Source organism: Phaethon lepturus, unplaced genomic scaffold (assembly GCF_000687285.1).
Source record: "Phaethon lepturus isolate BGI_N335 unplaced genomic scaffold, ASM68728v1 scaffold4491, whole genome shotgun sequence".
Taxonomy (NCBI): domain Eukaryota; kingdom Metazoa; phylum Chordata; class Aves; order Phaethontiformes; family Phaethontidae; genus Phaethon; species Phaethon lepturus.
In genome coordinates, this window is record NW_010518344.1 from 38,652 (window position 1) to 61,413 (window position 22,762).

At 37.9% G+C, this 22,762-nt stretch overlaps 1 protein-coding gene across 1 annotated transcript in view; it reads right to left on the minus strand.

Moving 5' to 3' along the window:
* The window catches only part of KAT6B (K(lysine) acetyltransferase 6B), a 110,691-nt gene continuing 87,929 nt past the window's right edge, over positions 1 to 22,762 (minus strand). The window contains exons 12-16 of the mRNA XM_010296697.1: positions 10,609 to 10,840; positions 8,275 to 8,434; positions 7,391 to 7,657; positions 5,830 to 6,142; positions 1 to 3,879 (exon numbers count right to left, since the gene is read on the minus strand). Coding sequence (XP_010294999.1) covers positions 1,397 to 3,879; positions 5,830 to 6,142; positions 7,391 to 7,657; positions 8,275 to 8,434; positions 10,609 to 10,840 — 3,455 coding nt within the window. The 3' untranslated portion in view covers positions 1 to 1,396. The remainder of the gene's footprint in view (positions 3,880 to 5,829; positions 6,143 to 7,390; positions 7,658 to 8,274; positions 8,435 to 10,608; positions 10,841 to 22,762) is intronic.

Genomic DNA, 22,762 nt, shown 5'->3' on the forward strand with positions numbered 1-22,762 from the left:
TGGCTCATCATAATTTATTTTATGTTAAAATGTACAGCTTGGGGGGTGTTGTTTTTTGCAGTTTTTATTTTTGTTTCTTGGGTGGTTTTTTGTGTGGGGTTGTTTTTGTGTTTTTTTTTTTTTTTTTTAAGTGACTGACTAAAAAGATTAAACAGATAAATACAAGAGTGTCACTGGGTCCTATTTTTACATGTATCAAGCCTCTTCTGTTCGGCCCTTACAGTCACTCTGTACAGGTACAAAGGCTACAAAAAAGGAAGCAATATAAACAGACACAAATAACTTTTGCCTTTTTACATGCGATCTGTAAGCTTAGTTCGAGCTATTCACACGCTACTGCTCTATTTTTTCCCTTAAAAAATAACTCCAATATTTTATAAAGATAGAAAAATCTACAGATGGAATGAAAATGTAAAGTTAGAGGCATTTCCATAAAATAGCAACTTTACACCAAATTCACTACTTTTTTTTTAAATCCTGCCAAGTATTTGGACATATATGAAAATGTTTCAAAACTTGACAAATAAACACTGAGATGTTTCAATCAACAAAAAACATAACAGTATTTATAAAACAGAAAGCTGCCTTTTTTCCTACCCCAGCCCCAAAGAAACTGGTCACAAAAATGGAAAAGAGTCTCAACTTTACACTAAACATACAGCAATAAAACCCTTTGAACTAACCAAAATGTGAATAGCTTTTGCAGCTTTTTTTTTTTTTATTATTTTTTACAAGTTTTATAATTAACAAAAATATAGTTCTGTTTTTTTTACCCCTCAAACTAGGGTAACCTAATCAAGGCAAAAAAATTAAGAAATGGCTTACTGTTAAGCACAACACTTGTACAGTACTACAAAATGCACTGTCACTAACAAAGACATTAGCGGCATGCGGAAGTGTCACTTTCAGAAACAAAATAATACAATAAAAGAACTGCTAAAAGGCATTTACATGTGGGGAAAGGAGAGAGAAAAAGCTCACGATCCAGTACTGTCTAATAGTTTTGGAGTCCATTTATCCACATTTTTAATGGGAGCAGGCACATAAAATGGCTCTGAACCATTAGCTGCTGTGTAATTGCAGTTCATAGAAAGAGTTCTTCCTTTCCAGAGAACTTCAAGCTCAATGAAATGAACAAGAAATGGAAAACCACCTAATTCCCCCCAAAGAAAAGAGAAGAAAAGTTAAAGCCCACAAAGGTAAAAAAAAAAACAAAACAAGAAATAAAGAAAAAGAAAAACTTGTATAAGGCTTTCTGCTGCATACAGCTTTTAAATGGTGCCAACAAATGTTTTTGCATTCACACCAATTGCTGGTTTTGAAATCGTACTCTCCAAAAGATATTTGTGCAGATCAATCCCATATGCCAGTTTGGTAGTCTGTCCCTCCAAAGGGCCTACCTTCTCATGTAGGATCCATTAAGAGACTGTTTAGACATGCCTGTATTCATGTAGCCATGATGCCCCGGAGGAGTGTACATCATGTTACTGTGGGGTGCTGTCTGCATTGGTTGCTGTGCATATGGCTGAGTTCCCATCATCCCCATCTGCATCTGCATAGGGTACTGGGGTGTTTGATTCATATACCCATGATTACTGTGATATCCACTATTCATCATCGGCTGGGACATACTATAACCATTCATAGCATTAAGGGTATTCATATTCATGTTCACTGAATTGACATTATAAGCTGGGGCTGGCATCAAATTTACACTCATGTTCATACCACGCTGCATTGTTAAGGTCCGCGCAGGCCCTTGCATGGCCACAGTCTGCGACGCACGCCCATAAATTTGTGGCTGATGGGCTGCAGCAGCAGGTGGCAGAGGTGTGGATTTGGTTCTTACAGAAACGTGACCTTTGCTGGCCATCTGAGTCTGCAGTCTTTGGGTGTGGGATATTCCAATATTCGATGAAGTCATATTACGCTGCAAAAGGGGAGGTGGCAAGTTCATGGGAGGAGGAGTAAGGTTGGGGGGAGGGGTCATGGTAGCCTGTGCTTGGGGTCCTCCAGGAACAGCATGTGGAGACTGAGAAAGCTGAACAAGCCCTGTATTACTTAAGGGGGTGGACAAAGAGGCACTGTTTGCATAGGAAGTTACAGCAGCTGAATGGCTGTAAGGCAAAGAATGATCCATAAGCGTGTTAGTTAACTGTTGCAGTTTGGCAAGGCTGAAGGTGGCAGATGGCTGTGAGTAATGCCCCGCTCCAAATTCACTCTGCCCCATTCTTTCATATAATCCAATGTTGGCATTGCCAGTCTCGGGGATTTCTGTTAACTGCATAGGTGGTGTAAAATTAGTGGCCATGCTGCACTGGGATAACTGTTGGTTGCTGCTTGGAGGCCTTTCAACAACACAACCTTGGGGAGATTTTACATTACAAGTGGGAGGAGAATTGATGTTTGTTTGTTGCATCATACTGCAGCTTCCATTAATGTTAGACATCTGCTGTGTCACTGCACAGCTACTCTGTGTTAGGTTACTAGATGTAAGGCTACTGTACGAGCAACTGTTTTGTGAAGAGTTGTTTCCACAGATACTACTACCCATTGTAGAATCGTAACTGCTTGGGTTTTCATAGTTCTCTGTCGTGCTCTCAATGCTCCCTAAGTCACTAAACCCACTATCCACAACTTGTTGCGAATGATCAGAAACTGAAGGAACATCCATCATTGGGCTGGTCTCCATGTTCTGTAGAGACGGCACAGAAATGGCACTTTGATCTGGGCTGATCTGAGCATAGCTGTTTTCTAAAGGAGCAACGCTTGGACTATTAACAGAACGAACTGACTGGCTGGGATGAGAGTGCACAGATGAAACCGGGCTACTGTGGTCAGACTGCTGACAATCATCCAATGTGGTCATTTGGGGACTTTGGTCATTATGGGCATAGTTTTGCAAACTTCTGCAGGCCTCTTGAGTCTCTGCACAGTCCTGAAATGCATCTTCATGTTCACTTGCTTCTTGGGTTAGAGACTGTACTGCTTGAACCGTCTCTGAATCAATCTCCATGGTCTCAGTATTCTCTCCCTTGAAATCGGAATGTAATTCTTCACCAGCTTTTTGGTCCTGGTTGTTATCTCTATGATCATCATCAGATTCAGGCACCGGGTCTGAATCCGTAGCAAGTTCTTTCTGGTCACTGTCACACTCATCAGCTGCAAGGTCAACACCACAATCCATTAAGTCCTCTTGATTTGAATTACCAGTTTGAACATTTACGTCTAAAAAAGATTGCTGTGTTTCCAGCATTTCTTTGAAAGCTTCACCAGGCAATTCCTCTTTCTCCACTTCTGTTGAACCCATGTGGCTATCGTCTTCATCATCTGCATCATGGTCCTCATTTTGAGAAGGTTCTTCATCCTCCTCCTCCTCCTCCTCCTGATCATCCAAATTCACGGACTCCTCTTTTTGCAGAAACACCTCTTCTGCTTTGTCTTTTTCTTGATCTTTTGAATTGATTCTACCTTCTACATTCCTTTCTTCTTCCTCAGCTTTCATCACATCATTTTCTTGTTTTTCAAAGGGCTCACTGGGTGGATGCAGAGGTTCAGGTTCTACCTCTTTTACTTCATCATCTGGTGGTGGTAATACTTCAGCAGGCTCTTTAATCGCTTCCTCCGTAACAGCAGGAACTGAGCAGGGCTTGTCTTCAGCTATTTCCTTTTGTTCCTCCACCAGCACCTGATAGTCAGGCTCCATAGGAGTCTCAGGTGGCGTGTATAAGTTAAGCTTAAAGCCAGGTTTTCTTTCTTTGCTTTGCCTCCATTTAGATGGACCACGCTTAACTCCTTTGGGCCAACCCTGCTTATTCTTTAAAGGTTCAAGACTGTCTTTAGTGGTTTCTTCCAATACAGCTACATCCTCTGTATTACCTTTGGGAGGCAATAGATAGAAACAGAAGAAAAGTCTTAGCTTGCACAAACTAATCAATATTTTCAAACATAAACCCAAAAGTAATTTATAAACCCAAAGTGTATTAAGAAACTCTGGAACAAGAATTATAAACAGATCTCAAACCACAACAGAATGACATAGTATCTACAGCTCAAACACACTTACACAGATATGTAAAGTTCTTCTTGTTTGGTGGCCTTTTAACAGTGACCATCAGAAACACCATTTATACGCTAGAAGAATCCCAGAGATTTAAATCACAAGACATGTAAAAAACTAAAGCAAAAATATTGTCCAAATATTTGATTATCAACCTTTGTTTTTAGAATAGAGGTACGCCATCACTTTATATAGACATTGATCTAATGCATATTCATCTTTCTTGACAGTAATAACATGAGAGTTGGGTGTTCCCTGTTTTTGCTGTTCTGGAGGAGAAGCCATAGTAAGCATATAACAGTGCTTTAGTACCAACACTGAAAAAAAAAAAAAGATGGTTCATTCTAGTATCTTCTCATGGGCAGCACATCATGGCACAGCTCACAATACATGACAAAAGACAAAAGATAATTGAAATTAAACACAGAGTGCATCGCAACACTAAAATAATCCATTGACTAAAAAACTACCCAAACACATTCACTCCTCTCTCCCCAGGTGCCACTCACATATACACCAAAAAAAGGGAGAATTCTCAGGATATAACATGCTGCACTTGGGGGCGTAACTGCTTCAGTGATATTCCTTTGCCAAGTTCTGCCCCTCACTGCAGTGTTATAACACTTCTATAGTCAATTAACGCGATGACATGGTCCATGGAAAAATATACAATATCAGTCTAGTTAAAGCAGTGCAAAGATGACCACTAGGACATAGCTGGAACATTCTGAATTTGCTACTATTAGTTTAACTCATTTCTGTTAAGAAGCAGGAACAAGTGGTAATATTCTAATATACCTGTGCGCTAGTTTGTAACAGCATCAGTGTTCATAAGCATGGTTACTCTAGTCACACAAGAGCCGTTTAAAATAAAAATCAGTGTATGATCCCTCAACTGAGGATTGCAAAGATTAAGCTTCCCATGCAATTATGAAAACACTAAAATAGCACCCATTCACTTCTTAGTGAAAATATATTGACCTGAGAGTCCAGTCATTCATTCTGGAATTAAAACTTGTAAGTGTAATTTGAGAGCCAGGAGGTCAAGGGATGCATATACGTTCAGAATATCTCATTAGTAGTTTCATTATCCATCCATTAGCTTTTCTGACAGGAAATATCCTTGGAATCAAACTAGATAAGCAGCTTTTAAAGTACACAGTTAAAACTACCCCTCTCTTTTGTGGGGAAAAAAGGTAGAGACCCCAGTGCTGAGGATATACCGTGCCCCAGAAACAACACACATTTCATGGAATTATCTTTCTATTCAGCATTGTTGGTATTTGTGTAAATCAAATCTTACTTTTTGCTTGTTGTTGTATCCTTGGTAAAGGATACAAAACCAATATTAAACAATATTCCAGTGATACCCCTGCTCTGTTGAGTACAAAATGCCCTGCTGCAGGGACATAAAAGTTGTTTTTGGCAACATGACAAGGACTGCAGTGCTTCAGACTGGAAAACATTTGTTTTCTGAACACAAAAAACAGATTATAATATTAATGGGTCAGGAATAACAAAAGAAGTAAACACAACAGAAACAAAACAAAAACCTGAAGCCACCACTGAATTCTAATAAACTACATGAGATTAATGACTCCAGTAGCACCTCTAAGCAGAACGCATTATTAAGATAGTAAGATTTTAAGACCAAAATGGCTAAGTACATCTTATTACAAATTTCCAGATTCATGACAAAAGTGAACATTTCCTTTGAATGTCACCCAAAAAATTAATTTCGTGAAGATGTAAGAACTTTTTCAGCTTACTTGTACAATTGTCTTCACTCCTATAACAACAAATATCTTTCTCCTCCTTGTTCTGTTCTTCCTCCTCCTCCTCCTTCTCATCTTTCTGCTGCCCAGGTTGATACTCAAAAGCTTTTCTAATCACAGGTTTCAAGTCATCATCTTCCCCATCCATCTCACAGGTAGGTTCCAGCTGTGGCATAGGACGCTGTTCATCTGAGTTATCAAACGGCTCATTCAACACCTCTGTTGTTTCCGAAATTGTCTCTGTTGTAACACTGCTATTAATCCTTCTGCGTTTACGGCCCCTTTTCTTTTTCAGTATAAAAGGTCTCTGAAAAATAATTCACAAATATAACTCTTCCTACATTCCTGTTTGTTAGCTGACTCTGGACACAAATAAATAAGTTTTTGTAAAGTGAGTTTACAATAATCTATTTACTCACTCAAAAAACCACCACCTTACATTGCATCAAATTAAAATGTAGACAGAATATAAAATTAAGATGTCTAAACAGTTAAAATAGGTATGTATCTATACATGCACACAAACCTTTCTGTGGGTGAAAATTAAGACTAGGATTTTCTTCGTGTTGTTGTGACTTTTACCTTCTTCTGTCAAATAGTATTAATAGCAATATTACTCAGATTGTACTTACACATTTTTCCTCTGTAGGTTTACAATTCCCCAACAACCTTCACATGTATCAAAGTTTATTCTTCTACATTTCTGGTTTCTGCTATTTTAGAAATAAGTATGTATATAGAAAAATAGGTAACAGCAAAGGAAGTGCACCTCAAGCTTCACATGGGTTTCAACAATACACTAAAAGAATCTACAGTTGGCTGCTGTAAACAAGAAAACCTGTTCAACAGTTTATATTTCTATTATTATGCATTCTCACAGATTTATGGTTATTTTAAAGTTTACTCATCTAAATGTATAAACAAAGGGACACTCCAATTCCCTAATTCTTACAGACACCTAAATACATATGCTCAGGTGAGTGCTTTAAAATTTTGGGATGCTTAGTTTACTAATTTAAATCATTCAAACAGTTAGGTTTCAACAAAATTAAGAATTATGTAAACACTTCAGTAACCAGAATTTAACATTTAATTCTCTTGGAAATTAGAAGAGTATGTGTAAACAACCCCTTTTGTTTTAACTGCATTTGCTTTTGAAAAACAGTATTCCCCTTTAAGAAGTTCCTATATTAAAAACAATAAAAATACAAACCCCACAAGCTGGACTCCATCTTAAAATGAAAAAAGGAAGAACCATTAAAATACTGAATACCAATACCAATGCCAAACAGCAGGGGGCAATCATTATTTTAAAAATTAACAGGAAATTATGATTTTGTGTCACCAGTATTTTGCAGTTCTGTGAAAAATCCTAATGATAAAAACTCGGATGGAGAGGAAAAAACAGAAGACAGTTGTTCAGTGTCCAAACATATAAAAAGGATTACAACAGTCTCATAAATGTTCCTAAAAAAAAAAGAGGTTGTTATTTCAATGACAATTTGATTAAAATCAGAGATGAATTACTGTAAACCAAACCACTGAAGTAACGCACCTTTCTTTTTATGGCCAGCGACTGTGGCTTTGTCAGCCGGGGAGGCGAACTTTGCTGATTCTCATCCCCACCATCCTCCTCACTGCTTTCCTTAGATTGCTCTGTGGATTGCCCTCGCTCCCCCACTACTGCCACACTTTCTGGAGATCGCAAATATTTATTTTTAGATTGTACTTTTGCAGGTGATTGCCTACTATTACTTCTTGTGGAGAATATTTCTTGCTCTTCCTTTTCCCAGCAGCTAGCTTGTTCCATCAGACGCTCAGCCTGAAGGGTTGAGGTTAAAATAATGGGTCACTGAAACAGCATTTACTTAGCCATATCCTTTACATTCAGCGAAAGAGTTACAATAAGTCAACCCTGATTAGCACTGCTGGCTAACCTAGCAACAACATTTCAGCTGAATCATCTAGTAGCTCTTTTACAACAGTTAGGATAACAAACCAAAGAAGATTGCATTTCATGGGATATTTAGCACTATTAATGATGCAGCGAATTGATTTAAGTCCTTTAGCACTACATTACATGCCCACTGACATGGATCACTTTGAGCAAGTTCATAACACAAAGAATCGATTGACACTGCAGCCCCTGAGCTCTGCACCAAATTTGATCTGATTACATGCTCTTCGACTACCTCGAGTGATAAATACAGCTTCATGACAAGTGATTCATGTTTTAAGTTTTCATATTCACCCCCCAAAACTACCATGTCTTGCTGCACAGCTTCCAAAAATTGTGCATTACAATAATATCAGTATCCTCTATCATTAAACAGTGGTCAAAGTTACAACTGCTCTATTTAAGACAGCCTAATGTTGACTATTCAGAGCGATGAAAGCCAAAAGGAAGGGAAATTCAGAATAAGACGTTTCAGCTATTACCTCCTTTTCTGCTTCTCTCTCTTCTTCAGAAACTGCAGCATTAGAAACTAACAAAGGAGTCCATCTCAAGCTTTCAGGATCTACTTCATTGATACGTGGATTCGCTTTCAGTTTCTCCATATGACTTGAAATCAGCTTTTCCCTTCTAATAATTACAAATCTACAATCCAATAAACAGTAATTTATTTTACAAAGTGATCACCTAAAACAACCTTCCTACAGTTTAAATCCTTTTCCACAATAACCTGTGAAAATTGATGGGTAAATAAGTGGATTCAAACTAAACATATCAGTTGACACAGATAGATAACATGCATACACTATTGACTGTTTATGAAGAGAAAGTGAGGAAACAACAGTTTATGAAGTGAAAGCTCAATACTGAACATCACTAAGGCAACAGAGAGGAACGTAAAGGTTTTATAGTTTACTACTCTAAGTAGTCAACCCTAAGAGGTTTAGTGTTGGCACTTCAGTCACTGACAGAATAGTTTCCAATTTTAATATGACATACAAGCGCAAATAGAAAACACTGTAGATCACCAAGTAAAGCGTGAGAAAGTAATTAATATTACAACTGAAGATGGCAGCTAACTGAACAAGAAAGCAAGTTAGAAACATAGGTTTCCTAACAAGCATAAAAATGTACTTTAGTCCTATGCTGTTGCAGTAGAAAACAACTCTCTAATTACTATGAAATGAAGTAGCATATCAAAAGTAGGTAAAGACTAACATAATAGCACAGTACACTAATACACTACCACATAACCCAAAATCCCCTGTTATAAAGAACTACACAATTTGACACAACAAAAAATACGCTTGCTTTTTTTTTTTTTTTTTTTTTAAGCAAGAATTTCAAATGCTGTAAAAATCAGGCAGGTTAAGTGACAACATTGCTTTTCACTGAGAGAATGCTTTAAAAAAAAAGAATTAGGTCCAGGTGAACACTTTTCACAGAATTGTGACAAACTTCTACTTCACTACATGTAAGAAGAATTAACAAAATGTAGGAAATCCTAAGAAGCCATACCCGATTCCCAAGGTAAGTGTCTGGCAGGAATCTGAAAGATGTGATTTGTTTTCCTGACTCAGCCACTGGTGTTCTGGATACCTTTAGCCAGGTCAGTTCATGTCCCTGTCTAAGCTTTACTACCTGTGAAGAAAGACTAACTGACCTTGTTCATAAAGTATTTTGAATTCTATAGATGAAAAAACATTATTTCCTAACTGGCTGTCAGTATTCAGGGGCTGTAATAATTTGTGACAGGGCAGAAGCTTCATGCAAGTAATGAATACATACTTGATTCTTCCTTAAAATGCCTTTGTCCCATCAGGTTGTTCATAAATAAGCATCCCAGAAAGTTAGGGATACTTATTTATGGACTTTATTTATTAATAAGGTTAAGGGTTAATGCAATGACCGCACTCCTCTTATTACTCTCGTAACACCAGGCTGTAATCCAATCTCCTTTTTGAAGACTTGCATTCTTACTAGTTCAAAACTTATTAGTTTTGAATACTAGTACTGGTACATTATTAAGGCTGAGCTATTCCTGATCTCAATTTTATTTCAACCCACTGTTTGTAAGGCAGTTTTGCTTAATTATAAAGTTCCTATGATTGGAATATCCAGAAAGACGTAAGCAGCTCTTCAGAAACACAAATACCATTGAAAGTCATTTAAGGCATATTTACGAAAAACATAGCCCAAACAACAAAAACAATCTAAAATCTAAAATATCAATCAAGAGCATTAAGAGAGATGATATTCAGAAAACAGGAACTCACCTTCCCAGTGCACTAACTTTCAATACCAATTGTAACATTAAATAGAAACTTTAAAAAGTCATTTGCATTCCCAGCACCTTGGGCAGGAGGACTTCATGTAGAGCTAATCTGATCCCATGGCTTGTGTGAATTCAGTAATGACTGAAGAAAGGGGTGTGAAGAGACTGCCACCCACAAACCTGAATTTTTCCCTCACTGGTACTCAAAATGATATTTGCAAAGCAGGAGTTGGGAATTGTACTTACAGAAAATGATACCGAATGAAACAAAATTCTTCACTGAAAATATTTCAAGCTGGCAACATCCTTCTAATAACCATTGACATGAAAGAGGATCCAGAAACCCACCATTTGTTTAGGGAGAAAAACTCTTTATGTTAAGACCCCATTACAAGACCCAGCTGTACTGACTTCTTCAGTAAGGTGGTCATCATTAATTTTAAAGCCAGAATTTTACAGACATTTTTCACATCAACTGTTTTGTAAGTAGAAAAAGCAAATGTTTTGTCTCCGTACTTTTTAAATTTTTACAAGATTCACTGACCTATCTTCTCTTTTATCTATCATGCTATGTTGCTGCAGGGTTGTGGCAATATCATGTGGACACATTCCGGTAGCTCGACTCATTCCTTTGATGCTGATTTGTTTTTCATGGTGGCAGTTAAGGTATTCTAATATGACACTTTTCCAGTAAGCCAAGTATGAAAGACGACCCAGATCAGACAATGGCTTTTCAGGGGATCCTGCTTGACCTTCTCTTCTGGAAAGTAAATAGCCTAAAAGGAAAAGAAACAGAATACCTTACTGAGATAACAAAACTAAAGAATTTTAACTACCCCTTAAGAAAGTTGGTATTAATAGAAAGATCACCATGACTGATTACATTATTGGTAACTCTAGCAATTAAGGAAATCCTATCCACAAAAGAGATTGGTTTTCATCATTATAGTGACATAGAAAAAGATTAAATCCTTGTAAGAGACTCAGATCTTATGTTACAAGAATCAAACATTAACCAAAAACTCCCTTTCTAATCATAAGGCAAGGAGGAAAGAAAGAGCCAACACATTTCCAACCAAGTCTCATCATACATTATCTCACTTAGAACTACAACTGTCTGGCCTTTTGAGAAACTTTTACACCTGAATTACATCACTGAAGCCAATAATTTTCAGAAGAATCTCAAGAGGAAGTGTCATGGGTAATATCAGTTAAGTCAGTTTTCTTCAAGAAGCCCCAGCTGACGGAAGTTTTTGATTAAACAGTTAGTTGTTGTATTTCAGAGATGACATACAATTCACAAGTTGAATTACTAGGAGAATTACTTTGGAAAAATAATTAAAAAATAGGCTCCCTTAATTTGTGTTTAAGAACATTCACGTAATTCCAGTTTGCAGTCTCAAGACAGTAACCGATCAGCTATTATACCACCTTCACTTTATATTCTATGTATGTTGTAAGTCCTTTTCAATTCTCTTCAGCTTTAAGAAGCTTTTACAATTTAAAGGAGAACACACCTGCTTGGAGATAACAGAAGAAGTCTGGTATTTGCCACCATTAAAACTGATTCAGGAGAAAGAAAAAAAAAAACAACACAATTAATAAAATATATCCTTTCACAGCAATTCATCTCTCCATGACACATTCTGCACCATACCTTTGCAAACGCTAACAAAACATGGGCCTTAAACACCACGTTTACAAAAAGCTTATTCCTCCATAAGCACGGACATCATGCTTATGGAATTACATTACTCAAAGTCATTTGGAATCCACCAACATATATGGTTCTTTTGCCTTCCAATATTCTTAAATACTGGTGGTTTATTTTGAAGTTGGAATCCCTCCTTTTATTTTTCAAAGATTGCTTTAAAACATATCTAGTATAGCCATGTCATTTGCTAAACAAAACCTCCTGGCTTCTTCACAAATTTTCTCCTCAACTAGTTAGCTATAAAATAAAAACATATGATTAACATCCAGCTTTGAGTGAAGGATTGGCTGTTTCCTTCCTTTGCTGTATGCTCTACCATATACAAACTGTACACACACACGCTTTTATATCTATAAGAAAAGAGATAGGACATGCACATACATACATACATACAAGTATATTTACTCAGCCTGAAACAATGGTCTTGTCTTCCCTTTTTTGGGGGACAATACAGAAGGTTCACAACAGAATTTGGAAAATACTAGTCATCATACTAACCTCCAGTTTGCATAAAAATGTTTACACAGAAAAGCAGACACCCTTCTACATTTCAATTCATCGATAACAACATGGATACTGAAATTAGTAGTATACCCATCAGATATCTATTAGCATGATTTATGATAAAATACCAGAGCTTCAGGAGGAATATAATTCCACATCTGCCTACTTCTACATAGCACACAGATTCCTTAAGCCTGCCTACATCTGCATGGTAACACTGGAAACTCAGCAATTAAATTTATTCTGTTTTACAGAAGAAACACTACCTTAAAACTGAAGAAAATGAAGGTGTTTTTTAACATTTGAAGTCGCAGCATATTATTTTTTTTCTTTTAATAGCTAGATTATATACTACATGTAATAGTTGTTGACATTCAAAACCAGATTGCATCCTGAATACTCTAAAGGTAAAGAATCGTTGTTTTACATCCATGTTTTACACGCGCAAAAGGAGACCTATAGCATATAGCCTATTGTACCAAGAAAGAGTTTTGGATCAGCTTGTTTACAACATACAAAGACAAGTTTTACACTAAGACATCATTGCCTATAGAAAAACATGCAAAACTGCAGCAGTACAAGTAGTGATAAAGTCTCAACACAGGAAAAGAAAGGGAGGATAACTTAGATTTTAAAAATAAATCCCTGTGAAGAACTTAGAATTGCTTCAATTCAATTCAATAAACTTTACAGTTTAACCTGCCAACTTCACATTCAAGAAAACTTGGGCACTAATAGGAAGTGTTTTTCACCTGTTTGCAAGGCCTTTATTTCGTTCTTGTATTTCATCATACTTTAAAATTACTTTGACAAGAACTTTGTTCCCCTGCTACCAGTTTCCTCATACATAACAGGGCTGTAACTATACTTTCTTGGTCAACACCTTGTAAGACTTAAGAAACCACTATCAAGAGTTAGGAATCATTAGTTAAGCAACCACAAGTACCTTTACAGTTTTACTAGTATATCCTTGCTCATCGAATCCTTCCAATGGCTGTGGACTTTGAGACTTAGTGGTCATTTTCACATATTTTTACTCTAAATTAAATTTAAATACTCTAAATTAAAACAGTGAAACTTCACCTGCATGGCAATAACATCTGTCAGTATTCTTCTCCTATCATTCTACAATATAACCTATGCTTATCCAAGATACTCGCATTCTATAGGATGAAAAATATGAATCAGAGGCAACAGTCTCAGCTACCTGTAGCGAGCACTGAATAAGAAGTTTCTCTAATAGATTCTGTGATTTGAATGACATCTATTAAATTCAACTTACCAAAGAGACGCCAAATAATTGATCTAAGTTGCAGGTAAATAAAAAACACTGATCTTGGTAGCTCGTGTATCTATCCTGAAGTATCTGAAATGAGTACAACATGCCCCCGTTAAACAGATACCTCCAGTGTCATTGTGTCTACCTAACCTTAATAGTGGATAGCCTCAAAGTGGAAACCTGAAGACCCTTCTTAAACTATAACCACTGATATAAGACTATGAACCTTCAGAAGACAAAATATAGCTCCCCCCCACTCACACCCCAAAAGTGAACAAGTCAGACTGCAGACTGTATGGTATTAAAAAAAAAAAGATCACACCAAAATGTAAGACCTAATCTAGAAGAACAAAGAGCTGTCTACCTTATCGTCTGGGCATATGAGTGATAGTATCACAAAACTGAACAGCCAAAATACCATTAATGATTTTTATTTCTTGCCTTATCACCAGCCTTTGTAGTGAAGTGACATGCCACATGCAATTTACAGCCTTTTATTTTTTTGTCAAGTAAACCTCCCCAGAACCACTAAAGTTTTATCTTACTCAAGATTGAAAACAATTAGAAGAAATTCAATCTGAGAAAGGGAAGTTAGCATAAGATACATATATTTTATGCCTTCACAAATTCAGGAGATAATCAGACATTAAAACATACATTTAAAAAAATTAACTCGAGCAGTTTCTTGTAATTTCAATCTACGGCATTCATCATATATATCTCCCCTGAAATAGCTACAGCAGAATCCACAACTCACATGAAAACAGTAACTCTCATACATCTGTGTCAGTCTCCAGAAACTTTCAGTTAGTTAACTATCAATTTTGTTATACTCCATTCTGTCTCTTAAAAATCGAACAGTGTGAGATCAGAGGTCCAGCTTGATAGTATTCTGTTCTGACAGTGGCCAACAGAAAAATCCAAGAGACAGACTAAAACAGGCAACCATCTTGTGAAACTCGCATGTAAACAGAATTAGAATTAGTCTGTCTCTGTCCAAACAAATGGAACCTGCTAGATGTCTATCATGCCCACACTTTCTGGCACTTTCTAAGAACTTAGTAAGATTTGTTAAGTATCACTGTCTTTTGGAAACAGCACAGAGTCCATCTGCCTCCTCCACTCACTGCATTTACCTGTTTGTTCATTAGTACTAGTCTTTAGTGCCGTGTCCACTAATATGCCCAGTACTGACGTGAGGTGAACTAGCTTGTATCTCCCTAGCTCTCTCCTGAAAAATCTAAAAATTGTGATCCTATCAGCCCCCTTTAAGTCCTATGGCACGAAAGCAGTTTTATGCATGCTTCAAGTTACAAACTGCCATAAGCAGCTGTTTCATTACTAAGTCTCTCTTATCTCCAAATCCCCAAGACATATCCTTATTTCCCTGTCATATACACTTCCAAACTTCACTACCTTAGCTTTCTAATATTTAGCATAAATCACTCCACAGGTTTAAATAAGGCAGACACGATTTAGCTTGAGACAGCTGAATTGAATTTTATTATCTATTGAAAAATACAGACTTGTCCCTTTGCTTTTAACATGGTAGCAAAGACAGTGTAGTCCTAAAAGGTGTAAAACGACAGAGATGCAGACTACACAGAGGCCAGCAGCATAGGAAGAAGCAGCAAAGACACTGAACAATTGAACTGGTATACTGAGAAAGACCAAGTGAACTAACTAAAATTGACAGAAGGAAGTCAAACACAATTTGAATATATTTTTTAGGGACTCTCCTGCAATCTGCGTGCTCTCTATACATGCTTTACATTCTATAGCAATGAACAAATCAATTTATCATTTTATTTCTGATGAATGGTCAAAGACAAGAGATGTACCTAAAAAAAGTTCAGTTTCTCTGAATGCGTTTAAGACTGACTACAATAATTATACAGCCATTAGGTTTTCAAATAAGCTAAGTAATTTAACTTGATTCAAGTAAACCACAAAACCAAAAACCCCAGTCTTGTCCTCCCTTCCCTCTAGCCCATTTGTGACCTGGATGTAGGTGTTTACATTACACTTGTTTGTGGGCACACAGGCCAGCACGGTCACACTGTGGCTCAGTTACACGTAAAAGTAATTAAACAGTGGTATGCATATTGCACAGGACTGAATGAACAATTCATTAGTGGTTTCCTATTCACCTGAGAAGCAAGAGAACTTGGCTAATATGAAGGTCTTGAACAAGTATTTTTATGTAATTAAATTTACTATTTCTATTTTTAAAAAACTTTGTATCCTGGAACAAACCTAGAAATTCTGTATTTTATATCAAATGCAAAGATTACTTTGCCTAGTTTAAGAGTAAGCAGTAGTCCATTGATTAGCTTCCACACTTCGGAAAATAAAGAATTGTAGCAGAGTAGGTTCTAAGAAGGTGAAATAGAGGGCTATATTTGGCTTGTGAAGTAAGTATATTAGTCCTCTTTTTATGAAAGTACCACAACATCTCTTGCAACCTCCAATGTGCAATACATTTTATTGAAAATTCAACACAGCCAGAATACAATCCACCCAGAGCATCCTGAGGCAGTTCCAATACAATCTACTCTGGAAGATGCCACCAGCTGAATCTCTAGTATCATTTCCTGTCTTCTTCCATCCATGTGCTCCCTTAACAGAGCATCTGACAGATCAACCTCACCACGTGCAACAGACACTGTGCCATATGCAATGGACACTGCTGACCTAACACAATTCCTCTACACCTTGAACTTCACTACTTACAGGTAGGCAGGTTGAGAACAGTGCCACAAGGAGAGGCACCTCACTCTTGTGAGGACATCATGTATAATGTTTAACTATTGTTCTGAAAATATCCTTCACCGCATTCCAATGCACTACATTGTCTTCAGCAGAAACAGAATCAGCAAAAACATGCCTGAACGGCAAATAAGAGTACTGAATCTCATTCTGCACCTGCCCAAATACTTACAAATTGCAGTTCCTGTCCCCATACTACTAGCAACAAATCCATGTATTTGCTTTTCACTTATGCAGGTTAAAAATTAAAACAGAGTCTTCAAAGTGGACCCCAAGGGCAGGGATTCACAAGTCCTACATTGCAGCTAGGATAGATTTTTTTGTTTGCTACAAAAAGCTGGAAATAATAGTTTACATTGAAAATTTCAAAAAATTTAGCTGAGATACTGTGATCTAGGAAACAGTTTTATGTATCAATCATATAATGCATTGGAGATAAACCACAGTTCTGATCTTACTTAAGAAGTCATGTTCAATATCACTTTCTAAGAAATCAATAACATTAATCTCTCTGAATAAGAAAGTTACAAACACTAGTGAAGAAAGTCTGTTATGTTCTTGAAACTGAGACAGAACTCAGCTTACAAAAAACAAAAAGGCAAACATCTTAAAATTGGGATGTGTACTACCACAGTATTCAAGAGTCCTCATAGAATCATAAAATTGTTTAAGCTGGAAAAGACCTTTAAGATCATCAAGTCCAACCATCAACCCAACCCCTAAACCATGTCCCCAAGGGCCACATCTACACATCTACTGGTGGTGACTCCACCACCTCCCTGGGCAGCCTGTTCCAATGCTTGACCACTCTCTCCGTAAAGAAATTTTTCCTGATATCCAATCTAAACCTCCTCTGGCGCAACTTGAGGCCATTTCCTCTCGTCCTATCACTAGTTACTTGGGAGAAGAGACCAACACCTGCCTCACTACAACTCCCTTTCAGGTAGTTGTAGAGAGCAATGAAGTCTCCCCTCAAGCCTCCTCTTCTCCAAACTAAACAACCTCAGTTCCCTCAGCCACTCCTCACAAGACTTGTTCTCCAGATCCCTCACCAGCTTCATTGCCCTTCTCTGGACACGCTCCAGCATGATGGAGCGCGTCCATGCTCATCTTGGATCATCCTAGTTGATTCAGAGAACACAATTCTTCACTCAAATTTTGTAATTCAAACATAGATCTTCCCTCTTTTTTTAATCATCTGCAGATTAGATTGGCCTTTACCTTAAAGAAAAGCTGCAGTCAAATGCAGTGTTTCTTTCAAAACCAGAACTGCACTGGTGGTAGTTTAATGCAAGAAAAGCAGCAGAGCTTTACTTCACTGCAAACACTCATTACAGAGAAATGTTTACATCCTGTTTCATTCCTCCACATTCAGAGAGTTATTAATAAACATAACACACAAAGTTCTTGAATAGGAGAAATTCCTACAGAGTGAAAGAACAGTACAGAAAATGCAACGTAGCAGAGGTCCCTAGATTAGAATAACTCCCAAGAATCTTCCAGCAGTAACCCTGCCACTATAACCTATTGGACTTTGACCAGCAGTGGACTTGGCAAATAGGAAATCTTTATTCTATTCAGCAGGGTTTCATCAAGACAGCTTCCTTTCGTGCTTTTTTAGGCTATCACCTTCCATGCTTCCTAGTAAAGTTGCTTGATCATCATCATGGTACCTTGCTTCAATGAGGAAAGTTTCTATTGTGAATCTTTACTTCATTTACATGGAAGAAAAACACTCCATCTTTTGAAAGTACAAAGGATCAAAATTTAAAAGTACCACCACTGCAAAAGCATTAGTTTATTGCTTGTGTATTAAAATACGCACAAAACAGACACTATATTATCACATCTGAATAATCTTCCAACCATTTTTAAACCCAGAAAATCAAGTGGTATTCTTGTAATAAACAATGACTGAGAATCAGGGTGTGCAATAAACCATATGATGAACCAAATTCAAATCTATTGATTAATCTTGGCCTCCAAAATTAAGTCTCTCTTACCACTGTAATTTGCTTCACAGCAAAAACACAAAAGCAATTTTAAACGGTTCCAAACTTGCTCAAGCCTTGCCTGCATAGAAAACCCATTTTAAAAACAGATTTCAACTCACAAATAGGAATGATGTAGCTTAGAACAACTGTCAGGTTGTCAGCCCTCACAGAGTCATGAAACAGCTACTGAGCTGTGGCAACATACAGCATGTCATAATCAGGTAAACTGTCACCAGCTTCAGTTTGCCTATGAGACATCATCTGTCTGTACTGGTATTCAGCAGCTGAGTTGTAAATGGCTTAACTGCCTGTGAATGAATGACAAGACGGACAACAAAGACAGAAGTACTGCTGCCATTCTAAGGGACATGCTTGCTCTCCAGCTGTGCACTACGGCCACCACAATCAAATTAATTTCAACAACTACACAGAATTGCTGTCAATACACAATTAAACTCCATTTTATCTTTCTGAACCTGTTCAGCTATACTAACAATAGTAATACATCACTGATCCCACAAATAGGCTTAAAGAAACCTGCCAGTGTTGAGTACCACATCAAGTCCAGTTCAAAATGCACCTATGCAACACAGCACTTAAATGACAGTCTGCTGACAGCACTGTACTTCCAAACTTCCTAAAGTTTACTTCCAAAGTAAGTTCTCCTACCATGACCTAATCTAACGCTAACAGCAGAAGTTTCAGAAGACAACATATGTAGAAATACCTGCAGACAAAATTTATACAGATCCAGAAGCACCTTAACATTTGTTACATGACTTATATGAAGTCAAATGCTCCATCATCTTTGTAATATCATGATGATACAAATGCATTTATTTCACTCATTGCTGTAGTTGTCTGCTCTTCCTTGTCTTTTCTGAAGATGCAGGTAACATTTGCCAGCTTTCAGCTACTGAGGATGTTCCCCAATTGCTATGACTTCTCAAAGATTATAAAGGGAGGTCTCACAATCATGTCAGACAGTTCCCTTGGGTGAATCTCACCTGGTCCTATGAGTCTGTATATGTCCATTTCACTTAAGTATTCTGTAACTTGACCTTCCTCTACCATGGATGGCATCTCTGCTTCTTAAATTCTGCCACACCTGAGAACAGGCCCTGTCAGTGAAAGCCAAGGCAAAGAAAATGCTGCGTACCTCAGATCCCTTCTGAAATCCCCACCGCACTCCGATGTTGTCACACTCCAATGCCTACTCCGTTCAGCAACAGGGCCACATTCTGCTTTCTCTTCCTTTGGCTGTCCACATACTTGTAAGAGCTCTCCTGTTGCTCTCCACATCCCTCAGCTTCAACTCCAACCAAGCTCTGGCTTAATTCTGTTCCTGCACATGTAAGCAATACCAGTACCTTTTGTAGACTTTTGTTTTTCTCAAGTCAGGATCCCTTCGTGCAGCCTAGCAGGCTTACTGTTATTCCTGCTATTTTCATGAACATTGGAATGAGTAATTTTTGCAGTTTGAGGAAACTATCTCTGGAGATCAATGTGTCCTGTGCTCCTTTGCCCTTCACAGCAGCCTCTTACAGGACACCATTTACCAGTTCTCTAAACAAGGTAAAATTCTGGGCCTTGATCTGCTAGTTGCCCTCCTCACTTCCCTCAGGATCTGAAGCTCTACTGTCTCACAGCCACTACAGCCTGGGCTGCCACTGACTATTACTTTCCTCATCAGTTCCTCTTTATTAGCAAGTAGCAGATCCAGCAAAGCATTTTCCTTAGCTGGTCCTTCCAAAATTTGTGTCAAAATATTGTCCCAAATACCCTGCAGAAATCTGCTCATTGCTTGTATCCTGCTCTACTGTCCTTGCAGAGTGTTTAAAGTAGTCCTTGAGAACAAGGGCCTTCCACTAGCAGATGTCATCCTGTTGCTTGGAAGGTTCACCCTCTTTCCTTTTTGATCAGGCTGTCTATAACAAATGCCCACCACAGTATTCATGATTGCTGCCCTATCCTCTGATTCTGAGGCATACGGACTTGACAGGCCTATCACCCATGCCATAGCAGAGCTCCATGCTTCCAAGTCACTCCTTTGTGTAGAGCACAACCTCCCCTCCTTGGCTTCCCTGTCTGTCTTTCCTGAAAAGACTGTTATCCATCTATTGCAGCAGTCCAGTCTCCTGAGCTACCCTACTACATCTCTGTAACCCCCATGAGGTTTTGAGACTTTGTCTTCAGGACTTGAGAAATTGGAATAATGGGATCTCAAATGCAGTGTAAAAGGGCGCCCTTCCCCTGCCCAACCCAATCACACTGTCTCTTGCAAACCCCACTCTCCAAGAAGCCCAAGACCTGGATGGCTACTTGTTCCCGTAGAATTTCTGTCCAAGTTAATTTCTGATATGCCAGTGTGGTCATACCAACTGGTGCCTGTGACACATCACCATCATGGTTGTGTCAACTCCTGAGCATCCAGAGAGCTGTTTGGAGACCCCATTCTGGACCAACTGCTCCATTAAACTGCCAGGGTTGCATGTCTTGGTCACTGGTGCTACCCACATGTTTCTTAAATAAGAAGCTGGACACAAGTCTACTCAACTTCACTTCAAGTCTTCCTTCTTGACAAGCAGCTGCCCCTACTGTCTTTTGGTTCCCAAACATAGTTCAGTCACTTGCTGAACTAAGGATCCATCAACATGCTCCCTTCTTCTATGCTGTGCTCCAAAATGCTCATGCTGAATTAAGAACCAAATTAGTTGTTGACAAACTTATTTCTCCTTAACCTCTATCACACAGCTCTAAAATGGAGTATCTTGTTCCATTTCCTACTAGCTAGTCTGAATATTGCTCAGTACAAGAAACTGATTCAAATATTCTATCATATCTTACAGTGTACTGAGTTTACAGCAAAGGCCACTGCATTTGTACATTTTTCTACTGTTATGAAAAAGTCAAAAAAGTATTTCAAACAAGCATGGGTCTTCATGAAGTGTTAAGATAGACAATTATAAGAAACTTCACCAAGAGGCTAATATATTCTCCTGTTATATAGTATTTATCTTGGGAGATTACTTCTGTCATCTTGTATCCAGACAAAGGTTAGTGAAGGTTCAACACTTTTGTGTTTTTTATGTTACCACTGTAGATGCATTTCTGCCCATTTTAAACACTATTCTCCTATCAGGAAGTATTATATCTAGCATGAACATGCCCTCTAAACTACATATACCTGCAGCGGTTTAAATAACAGGTGAAAAAGTCACATGTATTTCAACAAATCACTAGGCCCACAGCAATTACATAATAAACAGGAATATCTGGACCTCAAATGCATGGTGCACCTCTGCACCAGCTGTACAGATTAACTACATTGCAAACAAGAGCAACAATACATGCAATTAAGCACTTGGATCATATCGGTTATTCACCTCATCATGTTATGCAATGAAGCCCACTGATTAGTCTACTTGCCAGTGAAGTCAGATCAAAACCATCACCACTGACCAGAGCTGCTGTAGGGTAGCAAAAGGATAGAAACAGTATACTGATGTCATGGAAACGGGAGTCAAATAGAAGCAGATTGCTTGGCTGATACAAACAGATTTTAATCTACTGATCTTTCCTCAATTTCAGGCTGAATGTAGCCTTCACACACACTACATCAGCAAAATGAGAAATGAATGCTATGCTAGCATTCTGGATTTCAGTCTGACTTATAAGGATAATAGCTTTTCCTCATGCATCGTATAACTTAAACTTGTCAATCTCAGGTCCATAGTTATGTGTGCACATCACAATCACAAATATAAATGTTTACATACGCTTCCACACACAGAAAAGGAACAACACCACTGAAGTAACTCTCATACAGAAGACAGAATCACATTACTTATGAAAGCTTTCCAGATACACACTTTAAGATGCCAATGCACTAATGAAAACCCTAAGTAGACAAGAGAGCCGCAACAAAATCAAACTACTGCCAGAAACAGCTTAAGATCTGCTTCTCAGAGGTCCCTTAGTCATAAAATGCAGCCTTTCTCAAAGTCATAAGCAATAATTTGCGCTCAAAAGATTGTCCTTATGTAATCAGCACTGTACAACTCCTATTTATATTTTGTTAACGCTTGTGTCAGAAGGAAATGTATTCATGAGAATCTATCCAGAACAAAAGAAGCAACCAGTGACCTATTTGCCCTTGCATGTTCCGAGTTCTTCTCAGTCTCTTTAACGGCCAGCCCCCATATATGAATTACCAGACTCGGACAGATGGAATCAAGCACTTCTCCATTAAACTTGTTTTGGTTGAAACGTAACCAAGTTAAATACGTCCCTTAATATGGAAGGGAAGAACTCATAAGCTTTCATGCAATGTTCTGTATCAAACCAGAGATCTGAAAGAACAGCAAGTGCTAGTAACTGTTTTTATAGTACACTAATATCTAAAGTGAAGATTTCCCTCAAACCAGCATTTTGAGTT